This window comes from Corvus brachyrhynchos, unplaced genomic scaffold (genome assembly GCF_000691975.1).
Source record: "Corvus brachyrhynchos isolate BGI_N302 unplaced genomic scaffold, ASM69197v1 scaffold370, whole genome shotgun sequence".
NCBI lineage: Eukaryota > Metazoa > Chordata > Aves > Passeriformes > Corvidae > Corvus > Corvus brachyrhynchos.
Genome location: NW_008235977.1, coordinates 908,513 through 925,431, shown reverse-complemented (window position 1 = coordinate 925,431; position 16,919 = coordinate 908,513). Strand labels below are relative to the sequence as shown.

General features: G+C 40.4%; 1 protein-coding gene across 1 annotated transcript in view; it reads right to left on the bottom strand.

The window, feature by feature from the left end:
* SATB2 (SATB homeobox 2) overlaps window positions 1–16,919 on the bottom strand; it is a 110,480-nt gene that overhangs the window by 67,415 nt on the left and 26,146 nt on the right. The window contains 3 exon segments of the mRNA XM_008629884.2: window positions 408–510; window positions 5,181–5,304; window positions 7,389–7,515. Coding sequence (XP_008628106.1) covers window positions 408–510; window positions 5,181–5,304; window positions 7,389–7,515 — 354 coding nt within the window.

Sequence of the window (16,919 nt, the reverse complement as noted above, 5' to 3'; positions counted from 1 at the left end):
TGCAGTATTGAAAACAGAGAACAAGGGCACTGTAACTTAAAAAGTCAGTTTTTTAGCTTTCAGGAACAACACGAAACTAAGGCAATTTACATAGCAATTTAGCGTTTAAATTCTGAGATACTACAACTTTTTCTTTCCAAAATGTTTTAGCTTAATTCAAAACACAGTTGATCTTTCAGCACAGCTAAATGGGATATTTTGAGCATGTTTTGTGTCCTGTGTTTTCATGCCAGCCTTGTTTGTAAAGTATCAGATTTAATTTCAAATGTGCTGTGACTGTGACCTCTTTGTAGACAAATTCACTAATATTATTATACCTTATTATTACTTTTATTTAAAGAAAATAATCTCAAACTGTCAGCAGAATTTCAAGAATTTGGAAAGCAACAACAAAAAAATCAATTTACCTTTAATCTTCTTGTACTTTTTGTACCATCTCCCAAACTCCTGGCACTTGGTTGCTGACACATTGGCATAGTATGTACTATTTACAATGGATGAAATCATACTCTGGAAGTATAGAAAGAAAGACAAAAAGTGATTTAAAATATCTTCCACAATTAGAAATCTTTTCCAGGGAAAGTAAATGACACGTGAGCGCATAATGATCATCCATTTGTGACTTTAAAACCAAAAGAACCATCTGATGAGTACAAAAATTTGGTTTTACTCTCCAGTCTATATGCCCAGCCATAAATAAAATCACAAAACAATTATTTTGTACAATTATGTGAAAAAAAGATGTAGTACAAACCTAGACTGAGACCTGCAGCTCAGGCTGTGAGGGAAGTTCTACTTTGCTTTGTATTTGTGATATTACAAAAGCTAAACTTTACTCGCATAACAACAGGCAGTGCCGTGCTGAGGAACACATGCTCACTGCACCAAGCAGAATTTAGGGACCAGATCCTAAAGGTAAGATTAGATGCTCCAGCATGCATAATCCAAATAATGCTTTTCAGATGTCTCTGTTCTGCTTCCAAATGCAGCAAGTCTGCACAGCCAAGAACTGGAGAACATCCGTGCTACTTGCTACAGAACAACAGTTAGGCAAATAAGTTAAATTAATATAATTTATAGAAACGTGTGATTAGCCCTTGTGTGAAAAATCACCCAGAAGAGAAATTAGCAGTGCCATTCAGAGCAAAGGGAAATACACAAACTACAACACAGAGCAGTCAAAACCCACAAGAAAGCTCAATAAAACTGAAATATTACTTGCCTAACCAGCAACCCTCCCTACTCTGCAAATTCCCCCTAAGCAACTCCGTACAAGCCAACTGAGGAGAGAGCTGCAGACTGGTTCTGCAGCACCTGACACCAGTAAAAAGGATATTTTATATCTGGGATGCTTCTGTCCATAGGATGGCTAACAGCCTCATTACTGGTAGTTCTTCCATTCTATTTTTCCCTTCCCCTCCTCCATGCTACAGAGGAGGCATCCTTTTAACGATTTTGCTCTCCTTTTCCCCTTTTTGAACTCTTCCAGGGTCAAATCATTCCCAGCACATGTACACTGCCAGCAAGGCAATGCAATCTAACAGCACCAACACACAGCAGCCAATGCACCTTCTCCACAGACCATCTTTTCCTCATGCCCTCCTTCTGCACTTTCATCAAAGCTCAGAGAAAGCCGTGGCACCTTGTGCGACCTTTCTGCACCAAGAGGAGAGAGCAAGGATGACCTCACAACTCAAACCATGGCTTCAAGCTCTGGCCTATGAGTTTCTGCAGGCTCTTGGCCATCTCTGGAAAGCTACAAGGCTTACACACTGACTCACTGAATTTAACAATGCTTTAAAAACAAAATCATCCTTGCCCTCTTCCAGATTTATCCAGCCTCCTGTTCCATATTCACTGAAACACAACAGGACTCTGTTCCTAACTCTTGAGTTTGAGGAATTTAAAAAACGTGAGCAAAACTGAGAGAATTAAGATAACCGAGTGATACAGATTACTTTCAGTCTTCAACAGGTAATTTTACTTTCACTAAAGAGGCTCTTCTGCCTTTTCACTACCCTTTCCACTCAAATGGTGCACTGCAGTAGATTTTGAAGGCTATGAAGTAAGAGCTTTGTTAAGTAGCAACTCCAATTTCTAAAACCGAGATCCAATTTTCTAATTAAAATCAATATTTTGAGACATAAACCTAGCATTGTGGCAGTCAGCAGCAATTCCCTGCCCATAAATCTTCCCTTGCTCTACAGCATTTTAACAAGCAATAGAATTCTGAAAGCCTGACACGGCGATAGCCTCTGCTGAGGAAGGTTTCTGTACAAATTTGAGCTAACCTGGGGGGTTTTTTGCATCATTTTAGTTAAATTTCCATTCACTAAGGAAGGGTGGGGAAATTGTTTAACTCTGTCTACATATCAATTTGGTTTTTTTCTTTTTTTTTGGGGCGCAGGGTGGTTTCCTCCTCCAAATTATCTAGCTCTACAAGAAATCAACATTACTGAAATCATGGGGCTATTCAATATCACAGAATATATTAACCCATTAATCTTTACTTGAGAAAGCAAAACTTAAACTAAATAGTAAAATCAAACAGTAAATCAACCATTGGTAAAAAAATCCCAGGACAGATTCTCTTCTGCAGGGGAAAGAACTATTACAACTTTGAAACCACATATCCTCACTATTATATGTAAAGCAACACTAGGGGTATTTCTGTTAGGAATCTTGATAAGTCTGCAGAAAGGAAATATCCATTTAGAAGAGAGTGGAAAAAAATAAAAATCACTCACTAGTTGCAAATTTCTAAATAATGCATAATATTTCTGGAAAAATCCTTAAGGAAGGAATAAAGCAGCAGCTATGTTTGGTATGTGTGTGGCCATGACAGCCATGTGGAATGAAAACTACTTAGACCAGGAGCTAAGAAATATCCACACAAAGAAAATCTTGTGCAGTAAGTTCAAGGAGAAAAATATGGGACATGCTCATATCCCAAGAAAGCCTGCTCCAGCAAAGAGACAAAATGCACAGTCAGTGCTGAAATGAGTTATACGATACACAGGAAAGGCAGAGATCTCTACCAAAAGATGGAAATGCTGAAATAATTGGATTTCTTTCTGCCACACACACTCCCCCCACCTACCCTCCTTCCCCCCAGCTTGTTTAACTGGGATTTATTTGTTTGAACAGGAGCCGTATGCTAAGGGTAGCTAAGCTGCAGACATGTAATACACCTAGCAGAAAAAAACCAGAACAATTTTAAATCAAAGTGAATGATTACATTTCCCATTAGCAGCAATCAGAATCCCCATCTGGGCTGCTTGGAGAGCTCGGGCACTGAGAACCAGAGATGGAGCACCGTCGGTGGTGGGAGCGGGAGCTCCCTGCGCTGCCCCTCTCCACTTCTGTACTTGAGGCACTGTGAACACATTAATAAACAGCAGCATTTACTCTGCAGTTTGACTCCTAAGAGACCACTCTGCAATTTGCTGCTGTCAATAATATATTAACCACGAGGGGGTTGTAATGACATTTCACATTTGGCACGATATTTTTTTAAAACTGATTTGGGAGAAGGAATTGTATTAGAGGCATATTCAGATGATGGCAATAGACAGCTTCTGTACAACCTTCCATTGTATCTTCTGCATTTTGTGAGCTAAACCAAAAGAGACTGAAACTTTTTGTGGCAATAATAATAGTAATACAAGCTGCATTCTGCAGTCTCAGTTCAAGGGTTAGTCACTACCCAAGGTCATTTATACCTGTGTTTAAAAGTAAGCAAGCTCAATTTTCCACAGAAGGGTCTCCTCTTAACTTTGTCTGCTAAATAAATACTGGGGCAAGGATTTTGGCTGCTACACTTCTGCCATCAGTAATTTTGTAAATACATGTCAGACTGAAGCTATAGAAGGAGTAAACCAACTGCAGCATTTCCACCTGGTAGGCTTTGAAACTGAAGTGGGAGGAAACAGACCCAGACAACAAATGAATTCTGCATATGAAATGATGCATAGTTTAGTTATATTGGATATTGAAGAAGACTGGGCAGAGACAACCATATGCTGCAATCATCATTAGCTGACCAGATTCCGCAGATAATTCTATTTAAAGACATTACACTTAAAGTGTGTGAAAAGAAAAACATTTTTGTATTCAATGCATATTCAACACCATGCATATCTACAGTGACTGTTACTCCTTTAGTAAATAAGGCAAGTTCTGTGGCTTTTCCTTACAAAACCCTTCCATTCCTGTTACTTCTGCAGATCCCACATTGCTAAAAGAATGTGATTCCTACCAGCTCTGTATTTCACCTCTGTGCTTTCCCGGGAGCTATAATCATAACACACCGAGGCAAATTTGTGGTGAATAGAGAGAATTCTCTTGGTTCATGGAGGCTTTGGATCATGAATTGTAGGATGAACATACAGTGCAATGCAAGACAGACAATCACAGGAGAAAAATGTTGGATATGAACAAGCAAAGCAATGGATTTTTAGGAAGCAGGGATTACTCATGTTTTGACTTTTAAAAGATACAGTGGACAGATTAACCTCTGATTCTAGTACACATTTTAGAAAGCAATATATTTTTCATGCCTAGCAAAGTTACCTGGTCTGGGTGCTAAAGTGTTATTCAGTTTTTTCTGAGAGGCAAGGAGAACTAAGTTATGAAAATTTTATGAATGTCTCATTATGACTATCTGAAGTACAAATAGAGCTCATGACATCTGTAGGAACCTGTGTCTTAGACATGACATCACTGGCGTTTAAAAAGCAGTCATGAAGAATAAGACTGAGTTTTTGTTCTTTTTTTAACATAATTACATATACATTTTTTTGTTGCTGTTTCCTAGAAATTGGGGCACCACTGTTAAAACTGCATACTTTTTATCATGGTTGCAGGCTGATGAGACCTACCCATTGGTTAGGGGGGAAAGCAAGCCCCTGCTAGTGGGAAGAAGCCACTCAAATCTTGCATTTGAGGATCATTAGTCCTATTGCAATAGGTTCAGATTAAAATCTACATAAAGAATTTACATCTTTCTGAAAACCAATCAATTAATTCATAATTTTTACCTGGCAACCCACTAAGAAAACATGGTGTAAAGATACTGTGTAACATATTAATTAGAATTTCTCCTTTCTAAAGAAAATGAGACATTTATTCGGTATTTATGGAATTGTTTTGTGTAGGCTCTGGCTTTTGAAAGCACTGACCTGTGAGAGAGGGCATTCTTTGGCTAATGTGCTCTGATTCATCTCTTTGAGCAGTTCCTTTAAGGCATTGCGAACTGTGGCATGGTTCCACTGCTCTGCTGGCAAGTCTTCCAACTTTGAACAACTGTTGAAACAGAAAGCAAAAAGCAGATAGAAATAACACCTTCACAGATGCTTACTTTTTGCATGCAAGTGCTATAGACCTTTAAGCAACAAGCACAACCCTGGAGTTTCCTGCTTGGCCAGCCCATCAAGGTGTTTCTCCCCTCTATCCCTCTCCCACCAAGCACGATTACCAGAAGATGTGCAGTTCAACACAGCTGCTAATCCTCCTATGGTATTATACGTGTGCATAACCATCCCTGCTGGGGCCTGATGGAGAGCAAAGAAACTGCATAAAGCAAGCCCCAGGAATGGCTGAGTAAAGCCATCGATTCCAGACAAAGATACTCCTGCTGGGGTAGAAAAACAAACATATATGCTGCACTGCCACTAACAAAATCCCTGAACAGCAAGGGCCCTCATTGTGTGGAGGCAACAGTTTGAAAAATTAGTTTCATTTTCTACAGGTTCTTATACTGCCCTTATCACTGAAGTATCCAAGAGCCTTTCAGAAACACATTAAGCCATATGCCCAACATCTGTCACACGCAGTTCATTCTCCCTTTCATTCTAGAAGAACTGCATATGTAGTGAAGCTTTTGTCTTCATATGACTTGTGCCTCTTTTAATTTAACAAGCTTATGGTTTGTGTCTACATGCATGGGGACAGACCCAAGAAGCACATCAAAAAGGTGGGAGAAGCTTGTCACTGCCATTACTGGTGCAGACTTAATGCATGCTCTCCAACGGCCTCTGAGGTGGTTCTGCCTTCTGCCCTTACAGCCTGGCTTTTCCCTGAGATGAACCTTTAGTTGCACTCAAGGAGTTCAGGTAGTCAGTGATCATCTTTATATCAAAGTCACGGACCACCTTTTATTTACGTGGCATCCAGGCATTCAGGCACTCTGAAGATAAAGTATGAGATCTTAATCTTGGGTTGACACCCTTTGCTAAATACAGATGTGACAATAGGCTACATGAACTCATACTTCTGAGGAAACGAGTTATTACACTTGTTTCACAGCATCTGTAGGGTCTAGACACACTTTTACAAGTACATAGCAGAGATGCAGCCCAGCTGAAAAATTGTAACAGTATATAAAACCAAGGAAAGATCTGTTCATGGGAATCAGAAAACCCAAGCACCATCAGAGATATAATAGGAAAGAAATGTTGCTGTTTGGAAGTTTAATGTCAGTGAGGCATCAACTACTTCCAAATTCTAAATTGAAATGAACAGGTGGAGGGTATGTACCACCAAAGGACTCACACATATCCCGGTGGGCCCCTCCTTCTGTTCAAGCCAAAGCTTTAAAGAATTGTCAGCAAGTTATTCCAGACTGTCTTATTTTTCACTCTTTTTTTGTCTTGGCCATACAGCTACAAGAGGCTGTGCAATGCAGGCTTATCTGCAGGTCTGGAGTATGCCATGAACTGCTGGGGACTTTACATCAGGAACTATTTGAGGACTCTTTAGAAGGCCCATAGAGAGAGTGGAAAGAAAAAAGGAGGGAAGAGTGGGAAGAAAGGAGGGCAAATAAGTGTAAAAGTGTTGAGAGCTTTTGCTTTGCTAATCAGAACTAGCCCTCAGAGAAGGAAAATATTTTCCAAATGCCAAATGGAGCTGCAGTGACACTTTCCTTCCTTGTCTTCTGCTTGCTGGAAAGACCACTGGAGAAAAAAAAAGAAAAGTCAAAAAAAGTTCTCCACCATCACATCTCAGCAACTGGCTGCAGAAGACCTGGATTTTTACAATGCAGCCCCTAGAAAAGGCAAGGAGTTTATTATTTGATACAATGAGAACTTAAGAATCCATTAAATTATGAACTGTAGGAAGATCTGCCTTTAAAAGCCCCATCCATCTTTACTTGATTGGGTTTCTGCCCTTCCCCTCTCTGTTACTATATTGCTACTTTAGAAAATATACAGTATCAGTTGGAACGTGCACCAAAAAGCTGCCAGGTGACTCACCCTTCTCTTAATTTTCTTTCTTTCATCAGAAGACCAGAAATTAATGAAGACAGGATGTGCTAATCTCTGTAGTAATGCTGTAACCAACAGAGCAGCTCAGAGAATAGGGAAGGACAGATGTTCAGAAACACCCACCTTTGTAATTGGATTTTCAATGTCACAACATGATAGACATCTTGTAGCATGTCGGCTACTGTCGCATCTGGTGCATCAGTCACATAACTCAGAGGGAGGGGATTCCACCTCCCAAGCTTGATTATTCCTGAAAAGAAAACAAAAAATCCATGTTTTATATTTTATCAGCCATTTATTAAACCCTTCAGCAAGATTGATTGTTCCCAAGATTCAAGATCTGCCTTGAGGTTTATTGCAGTCTTGCCCAGAAAGACATGTTCTACTGACTCTTGAGGCAAACAGTGGGGAAGAGCAGGAATAGACTCAAAATTTTTAGCAGACAGTTGCTGACATGTTCTTGACTCTTAAATTACTTCAAGGAAGCACAGGAGACTTCCTCCCTTCACATCTTTCACTGTAGCTCCAAAGTTTAGTTCTTTAAATTAGAATAAGCTTTAAGTACCCTCTAGTTCTGATTTTGCAGTCTACAAAAACTTTTCAGTAAATAAATGCATTACTTTTGTCTGGAACAGGAAAATTCCTATGCGTGGGCATTCAGCACTGTTACAATCTAAGCATGGTACGATTCCCAGTGTGGATGGATGCCAGTGGAAACCCACCAAGTAGGAAGAGTTCACTCCCAGATACAAGTTGCACTATGCAGATGGTTGCTTTTCTTTGTGGGGAGGAAAAAAAAAGAAAAAGAACCAAACAACTGCAAGCTGCTGACCGCAGATCCAAAATAGCTTTTTGGAGGCGGGGGAGAATGCTGTAAGTTCTATTTCTACTTCTGTTCATTCTTTAATAGGGATCATCACCTCTTCTGGATGAGCTTGTCACAAAGACAATAAACTTGGATGGTAAACCATTTGGTGCAGAGGTATTATTTCTGTTTAGACAATTGCAGAGGGCCCACCCACACCAAAAACAATGACTAATACCCAGGAATGACTTCCAGGAAGACACCAAACAAAGAAAGCCACAGTGCCATCTTACATGACAGCAAAGCAGTTCAGCCTTGTTCTGCACTATTGCCACTACTGCTTTTATTCCCTCCTTCACTGTGTTCCCACTGCCCCACTGCTCTGCTCACTTAACTTTCCTCAGCTCAGCCCTACAAGACACTATTCTCTCATTCAAACTGATGCCTTCTGAGGTTTTGTTTTATACTGTTTGATCTTCGAAAAGACTTCCATAAACTCAACTGCCAGAAAAAACTTAATACGCTAATACATGAGAAAACTACTTCTTCTGCGATAACAGGCGCGCCAAGAACTCCTCTTGGGTATCTGGAAGGATGTTGTGATGCCAAGAAACTTCAGCCATCTCCTCCTCACTTTCTACTCCCAGCTCTTCACCAGCTCTGGAACTAACTGAACTGCAGTAAATGACAAAAACCTTCTATCCTGATCTCCCAAAAGTGATCATAAAATAAACACCACATCGAAACACTGAAACAAAGCTTCTCGTACAGAGACAATAACAGAACACAATGAACCCATGAAGTACCTGCTACAGAATATTATTCCCCATTCCTACACAGATTGAAGAGGAAATAATTTTAGCACAACTCCTTTTCTGTAGCACTTAAATCTTTGCATTTACCACCGACGTACTGCTTTGCAAGGCATTCTGTCACCACATACTGAAAGAAGCTGGAAGTGACCTAGTTCATCCTCAGTGGCACAAAGTTGCACTGTAACATACTGGTACAGACAGGGTAATATTTCAAGAGCAGATTAGAAAGTTTTTGGCAAGGAGAGATATTGTCCAAACGAAACAAAAAGTTAGTAAGTGTTGCTTGATATCCAGTGCTCAAAAATGGGACATAAACAGAACAAAAACATTTAAATGATGCACTGTTTCAGTATTAAGATTTAACAATCTGGTGCTGAATATGCTGCAGTATAAATAGTGCCTGGACTCAGATCCAGTAGAGTAACACACAGCACTCATTCACAGCACCGTATGTCTCCAGTGCTGGCTCCTTGAGTCATATTCCACTTGCCAAGAAAAGCTGTTTTTCTTAAGGGGATAGTTTACTTAATGTTATCTCTGGTGACAACAAGAAATGCATATAGTACAGCATATATTAGTCATGAAATGAGCATCAAGGGTCCACTGAGTAAAATACATGCTGGGAAAACAGTTTAGCTGCTGACATCCTCCACCTCCTCCTGCTATATAATAATTTAAAGCAAAATCACCTAAAAATCCAGAAATCTATACTGGCTTCACAGAACACTTGGCTTCCTATGTTTAATCTCGCCAAGTTTTCATGTAATTGAAAAAATAAGCATCATATGTGCCCCATAAGTCACATCTAAATTGGTAATATTTTACAAGAGGCTTTATTTTTCATTCAATTAAGGAAAGCACTCAGAGAGCACACCATCTGCAACTGCTCGGGCCTGGAAATGCTGGCAAAGGACAAAGAGATGGTCAGGAAGCACTGAAGTTACTAAAGGTGTCCCCAGACTAAAAGGGTTTAAAGAAAAAAAGCCCAGTGCAGCCAGAGTGCACCATGGGAAATACTATGCAAATTGTTTTACAGGAATGTCTGCTACTACTGGAAGTTAGGGAGGGTTTTTTTTTTTTAATCCTCCTCTACAACTGGAGAGGAAATTGTTTTGGCTGGATTTAAACAAACACAGGTGTTACCATAATGCTCAGTGCCTCTGCACGTTAACACCTGCTGAGAGTCCTTTACTCTGTGTTACAGCACTGCTGATGCACGCTATTTTTTCAGCCGGTGTGATATGACGTGTGAAATATTTTTTTCCAAAGCACATTAAGCTGGTCCAAACGATAGCCAGAAGCCATGGTTTCCATTCAGCTCCTCAGCAGACTTTACAGGTGCTTATTTCACGGCACCAACAGTGTACTTAAGGCAACTCTTGGGCTGTGTTTGGGAAGATGATGCCAACTTGTTGAGCAAATGCGTTCTCTGCACACTAGAAGACATCTCTGAATGACTCCTCAGTAAAAACTGAGTGGTCCAAAATTTCCCCCTAAAAACGTCCGTTATTATCCAGGACTGGACATTTCCAGCATAACAGCAACCTCGAGATGAAAGCAGCCTGGTAGCAAGGGGTCACTTCCACATACACAGTTTTTGACTGTTCCTCTCATTGACTCCAAATGGTACAGCTCAGGCCTTTAAAGAAATCACTTTAACTGGCCTGGCTGAGCTTTTATCCTAACACGACGGAGACTTGGGACTGGAGACACGAATGAGCAAAGGTCACTGTGTTATTAATGAATATACTACTGCTCCGGGAGAATCACTTCACCGCTCCAGACCTTCTCAAAATTATGTGTGCATAATGCAAAGCAGATCAGAAAGCTCAGGAAATCCAAAAACGTGTTTCTTGAGTTCCCAAAACCCTTCTGTTAATGAATCTGGTTCTCCCTCCTGTATCTATTGGGACTTTTTTCCTGTAAAAGTTTTTAAGGGAAAGCTAACAGATTTCAATGCTTGCACGCACTCAAGAAACGGCCATACACTAGAACAGCTCTCAACTGACCTAGAAATGACTGAATGCAGCCCAGGCCAGTTAGGCCATTAAAGACAATAAAGAGACCAGTTTTCTCAAAAGTTTTTTCAAAACTTATTCTAGAAGAGATCCTCTATCTATGCTGAGTATTGGTTCTTGAATGGCATGTACTTCTATAGTCAGGTCTTTTATTAAGTTTAAGCCTCAGCTTCATCAAAATGCACACAGGGAAAAAAGACAGAGTAACTTAGTGTAAAATGTGTGTAACTCCCTTTACCCACAAGAATGCCGGAACACACCACTGGCAAACTTCTGTGAGCTCAAGTGTCAGATTTGTACATAACAACCACTGCAATCTACTGCTGTCGCTCTACTTAGGCCAACGATGTGCCACCCTGCCAGGATGTTTCCAACTGAGTTTCCTTTAAAAAGCAGCTCCTTTGGAGAAGAAAGTGGTAACTACACAAATGAGAGCAGAACACTACACTGAACAGAAGCCATGACCTGCTACATCTGACCCATTCTATACCCAGCAGAACTCATCACAGGATCCTCATGAGCTTTATTTTATGGTATCACCAGAAAAAATGACGGACCTAAAGCACTGGGATTATTCCTGGGATGTCACCCTAGTGAGATGTGAACTGAATGGATGCAAGGTTCAAGCTAAAGCAGACTTCCAGAATAACTACTTTGATCAGGAGAATGAAACAGCAAAAGGCAGAAAGCTGCTTGCTACAAAAATAAGCTGGCAAACCCTTTACATTATTATGTAGTTTACATTGTCCCATAAAAATCATTTATCTCTATAGGCTAGAAACCTCACTTGTCATTGCAAATGGAAAGATAGCCACACAGTACACTCATTCTAAGAATGCCACATCTGGGGTTTAGAACATATATATCACAGTCTAGCTATGACACTTTTTGGTCCTAAACAGAATGAAGTCCGGGTCCTGCATCTCCCACTCACAGGTAACTTTCTCCCACTCACCTGCACAGGTAACTTTTAATCTGGATAGCCCCATAACAATTACTGGGGGCACCTCAGGTACTCTTCTATATATCACTGCTGTAAAATCAAACTCTTAAAACGAAGCATTTTCCAAATTCCTTCTTGTGGCTAAACAGAGCAAACAGGACCAGAACATGCTTCACCCCATCACTGGCTCCCTTCAAACTATCCCCTGCTCCCACCACAGCTGTACTCCTGATTTCATCTTTCACAAATTTGAGCATAGCCAAATTACATCTTAAATGGATACTTGTAGCATTAATGCAAATGCATATGCAGCACTAATGTGATTTATTTTAAATGCTAATCTGCCAGGGTTAAAAGATAGTCAGGTGTCCTAGAATTTGTTTCCTTGCATCCCAGGGATCCCAGGACCACAGCCCAAGAGTGGTGGACTGCAAACACAAGGCTGGTTGAAGAACACAACCAACATTTGCTGCTGCCTTCCGAATGCAATCAAGTAGTTTTGATCGAGCATGGTGCTTTTTGACAGCTGCTCTTACCAACACAACAGACACTCAGGAGAAACTGCAGGTTAGCATTAACACCCAAACACTTCTGATTTCTTTCACAGCTCCAAATGTAAGACCTCAGTGGGACACCCAATAAAAGCCCCACTTCTGGGACCACCAAGGCATTTCTCTATCAGCCACTACTGCAGGACTCCCCTCCAGGATGGGTAGGCTCTTGTGACAGTGACTGCATCTGTTTATCCCCTTCAAAGGCATCTTGTCCCTATGCTTTAGCATGTAATTTTCCTTTGTTGAGCTGTGTTTTGTTACAGAAATTAAAAACTGCCTGTCCTATGTAATAAGTATATAGAATTACTTATTCATAAATCAGTTTGCACAAAACTACTACTCTGCAGTACATAACAACTCGGGCTGTATTTCTTACCTCTATACTGGCTGTAGTATACCATCACATTGTAACAACTTAAAGCCGTAATTTGTAGTTATTATTGTTAATCCAGCAAAGGGAATGACTTTTCAAGCAGAAAGGATGAAAAAGTTAACAGGAAAAATTAAAAGAAAATAAACTGATTATATTAATTTTTTGTGCTATATTATTGAGCTGTCTTTTCTATCTTTTTGGGAAATCTAAGAAAGCATTATGCTGCCTTTGCCCATTGTTTTAAGGGTGCCTGTATTACTCTACTGAATTTCAATCAATGACATATTGGGGTAATAGATGGAAAAAACAATCAGCAGAATCCTCCCCTGTACTTCTAAAGCATCTTTCATCAGAGGGTCCCAATGCACTTTAAAAACATTAATTAACTGAACTTTGCAGCATCCTACATGTGAGGTAGACTGTATTCTGCCCATTGACATATCGGTGATTTAGTGATTGAAAGCACACAATGAACATAATCCTATGCTTATGCCAATACAAAACAATCTCCCTCTTTCCTCATTTCAGTCCATAATAAATAATTCAGTGAGAGAACAGGAATAAACGATGTGATTACACTGTGATGTACACATCCACAAATCAACAGGAACACCCACAATCCCCGAATGACGAATGCTCCACCCCAGCTCATGAGACTTGTGCAACTTCAGGGCTCTGCACAAAAGGGTGACCTTCACCCAAGGGGAAAGCACAGCCGAGCCACACGAAGCTCTGGCAACACAAAGCCCCTTGAACTGCGGCTGCTGGAAGTCCTTGCTCTTGCTGTTTAAAAATGCTGTCATAAACTCTGTGTACCAGTGATGGTTTAGAGCACAAAATTCTGTGCTGCAACAACACATCTATGAGCCAGTCAATTTAAACACTTTCTGCTGGCTTGCACATCTGTATCAGCACACAGATTTTAATATAGACGATGCATTTACATCATTACATCCGATATTTATATGATTATATATTAAAAATTTTATGGAATCATGGGTGTAACTACCAATAGAAAGCCTGTTAGTGTTACAAGGTTTAATGCCAAACTTCAGAGTACTTTCATAGATGAAAATCACTTTGATACATGAAGCTTGGTTTTGAGTTTTTAATTTTTTGAATGCTAGCACTGCCCCTTCCTTTCCTCCAGCATGACTGTACTGAAGTATTTGACTTAAATAACATACACTAAACAGTTTAATGGCTTGTAGTTCTACATATCGGGTTTACATTTTACAGTAAAAAGATTGTGCCTCGTGTAATAGATGCTGCTTCACATTTGGGAAACATTATGTGAGGACCCTGACTTTTATTAGATTAATTTAATATAGGCACTAAGTTACTAGACTAAATTAATAAAGATCTTCTTAAAAAAAAAAGAAAAAAACAAGAAGGAGAGAGAGAGAGAGAGCAAACAGAATGAGCCCACAAATTAAATAAAATTTTCTGGAGCTTGTTATTTTGGAAGTCTTTATTAAATTTTCCAACCCCTATTCTGTTTGAAAAAACAGTCAATAACTGGTAAGGAAACAGGAAAAAAAAAGATTGATGTTATTTACTTCAGAGGATTATTTTTAAAACTGTTATATGATAGAACAGGAATACCACAAATAAATGGAAGGGCAAGGAAGCAAAGGAAGTACTAGTGAAAAAACAAAACAACAGGCCAGTCACTTAAGTTTCTAGAGTGGATTCAATGATCCTCGTGGGTCCCTTCCAACTCAGAATATTCTGTAATTCTGAAGTATCTTTTACATCTCCTATATTACTTATAAAACTACCACCTCCACTGAGGAAAACCATATTTGGCCCTGAATAACATCTCTCTTCTGTCATTTTTGGGGTAAGTGTGCACTTACCTGGGACAGCAAGAATATGCATAAAGAGAGAGGAGTCCGCTTCTCTCATCTGAGACAGAGAACCACTCCTCCAAATATCACTTCCATGGCACAAATACAAAGTCTTTTAAATCATGACAACTCATGACAGAAAGGCTACTGCATCCAGGTGTCTTTCATAACCCTGCCAGCCTGGAGCTCAGCTTCATCCTCCATCAGGCTGCCCTCTCCTGAGAGGCCCCCTCACACTGGGGCTTTCTCAGTGGTATTACTCAGTAGCCCCAATGCCCATAGGATTGCAGCACCTGCTGCATGTCATTAACATCATCCCCACGTAATGGCCAAAGCAGGGCACTCCCCCCAGTTTTGCATGAAATTACTGTCTTTTGGGCAACCTGTGCTCTTATGGCAAGATTGCTTCTAGCTTAGTCCTAGGACACCTGAGCTTGCTCAGCTGCATAGGAGCACAGGCTGTGCCTCCTCCCAGGGGACAGTGGCTGCTGAACACCCTTGAAATCCAGAGTGTCACAACTCAGCTTATTCCCTGATCAAAGAGCTTCTTTAGCTGCTCCCATGAGTAGAGGTTTGCTTTGCCATCTTAAAACCATGGCTGTTCCCCTTGCTTTGGATTCAGCTGTCTCTCAAGTCCCAGGGTCTCTGGCAAAATGTGCTGCTTCTCTGCCATCCCAGCATGGCACCAGGACCTGTTTCTAATTTAGTGCCTCCCAGAGAGCCAACATAAGCAGATACTGCTAGTGGGGACCTGCAACGTGCTTCCAGCTCAGCCTTAGAGACTGAGAACTGGGGCTTTAGTGTAGCTGCCTCAGTTGCTAAGAAACATGAATGCAAGTGTACTCAACAGGTGGTGCTTTTCTCCACTGCACATGTTCCTGAACAGCCATAAACAATGCCTGGAGATCATCTCGCCACAAATTTTGGACCTGGTGACCATATTGCCATCTCACCACCTCTAAGGGGCTGCACATGAATACAAAGACCAGAGCTTTACACAAACATTTGCTGTCCAACCTTCTTTGTCAATTTTCTGCCAGCCCAATGCCATCAACACAACCTGGCTGACATCTTCAGCAAAAACAGGGTATCTGGGCAGACAGCCTATGGTCCCCACCCTCCAGAAGCCTTTCTTGAATTTTATATGATGTTTTCAAATGAAGGAGAGGTAGAAGACGTTCTCCCTCTTTGGGGAAAGCCCTGCATCTATTTTTAAAAAGATGCCAGTGCCCCAAACTCCTTCAATTCACCCAGCTTCAATACTTGCCTATAAGCTTCACATGGAAAGTCAGTCTACTGAGCAGGAGAAACAGCACAATAACATGGCATTGCAGCTGAACACATAAAACACATTTTAAAGGTTATAAAAGAGCATTGCTAACAGGACATTGTAGAGGATAATAGGCTTAGAATTAAGCCTACAGACATTGTTTGGCCTTGTGTGAATCTGAATATCCTGCCTACTCACAGCAACAGCTACAGAGAGCACAGAAAGTCTGGCTCAAACTGCAAACATACAGTAGCCAACTATCTTTGTGTTGAGTCAACTACAAGTAGATTTAAAAATTCATGGGTCTCAAGTCCAAAGAAAAATAAGGGCATAGAGCATGCTGTGCTGCACAAACGAACCCCTAAACTAATGTAGTTTCATATTCTGGCCTATGTAGTTTAACAGCTTAATCTCTTTAGTTTAAGATTTGTGTCTTGGGGTTTTCCTTACACTGTATAAAGACTAGCAGAATGTTTTTTTCACTAAATTACTACCTTTGGTTTGCCTTCTGTCTTTTCTTTCCTCCCACCAGACATTCAGTTCTTGACTTCCATGAGAAAAAAACAACATGAACAACTGAAAACTAGTAGGACAGCATCTAACTATCAGGGCAGAAAACTAAGTATTGCTGAGGAAATAGAGGGATTGAGGACTTTACCGATAATCTCAAACAACTGCTTCCACTAATTCAACATGAATGCAATAAGTGTAGATACAGTTGCTGTATTTTTTGCCATTCAACCTTGAAGTCCTCTGCTCTCTGTAGCTGCCTTACTGTAAGAGTACATCCAGGTCCATACAGGACCTAAAAATGTGCACAGGCTTGATCCCAGTATCTCTAACGACATTCAGTTAAGGACTAGTTTCACCACAAAGCAGTTAACAAGGGAGTTAGTACTTGTATTTTGGCATTTTTATATTAAAAATTTTTATGGAAGCAGAAGTATCCATGAAAATCTGCATGCACATGTGTATTTAAGAACAGGCAACAGACCTAAGACTGTTGATACTCTGGTCTCACTCATA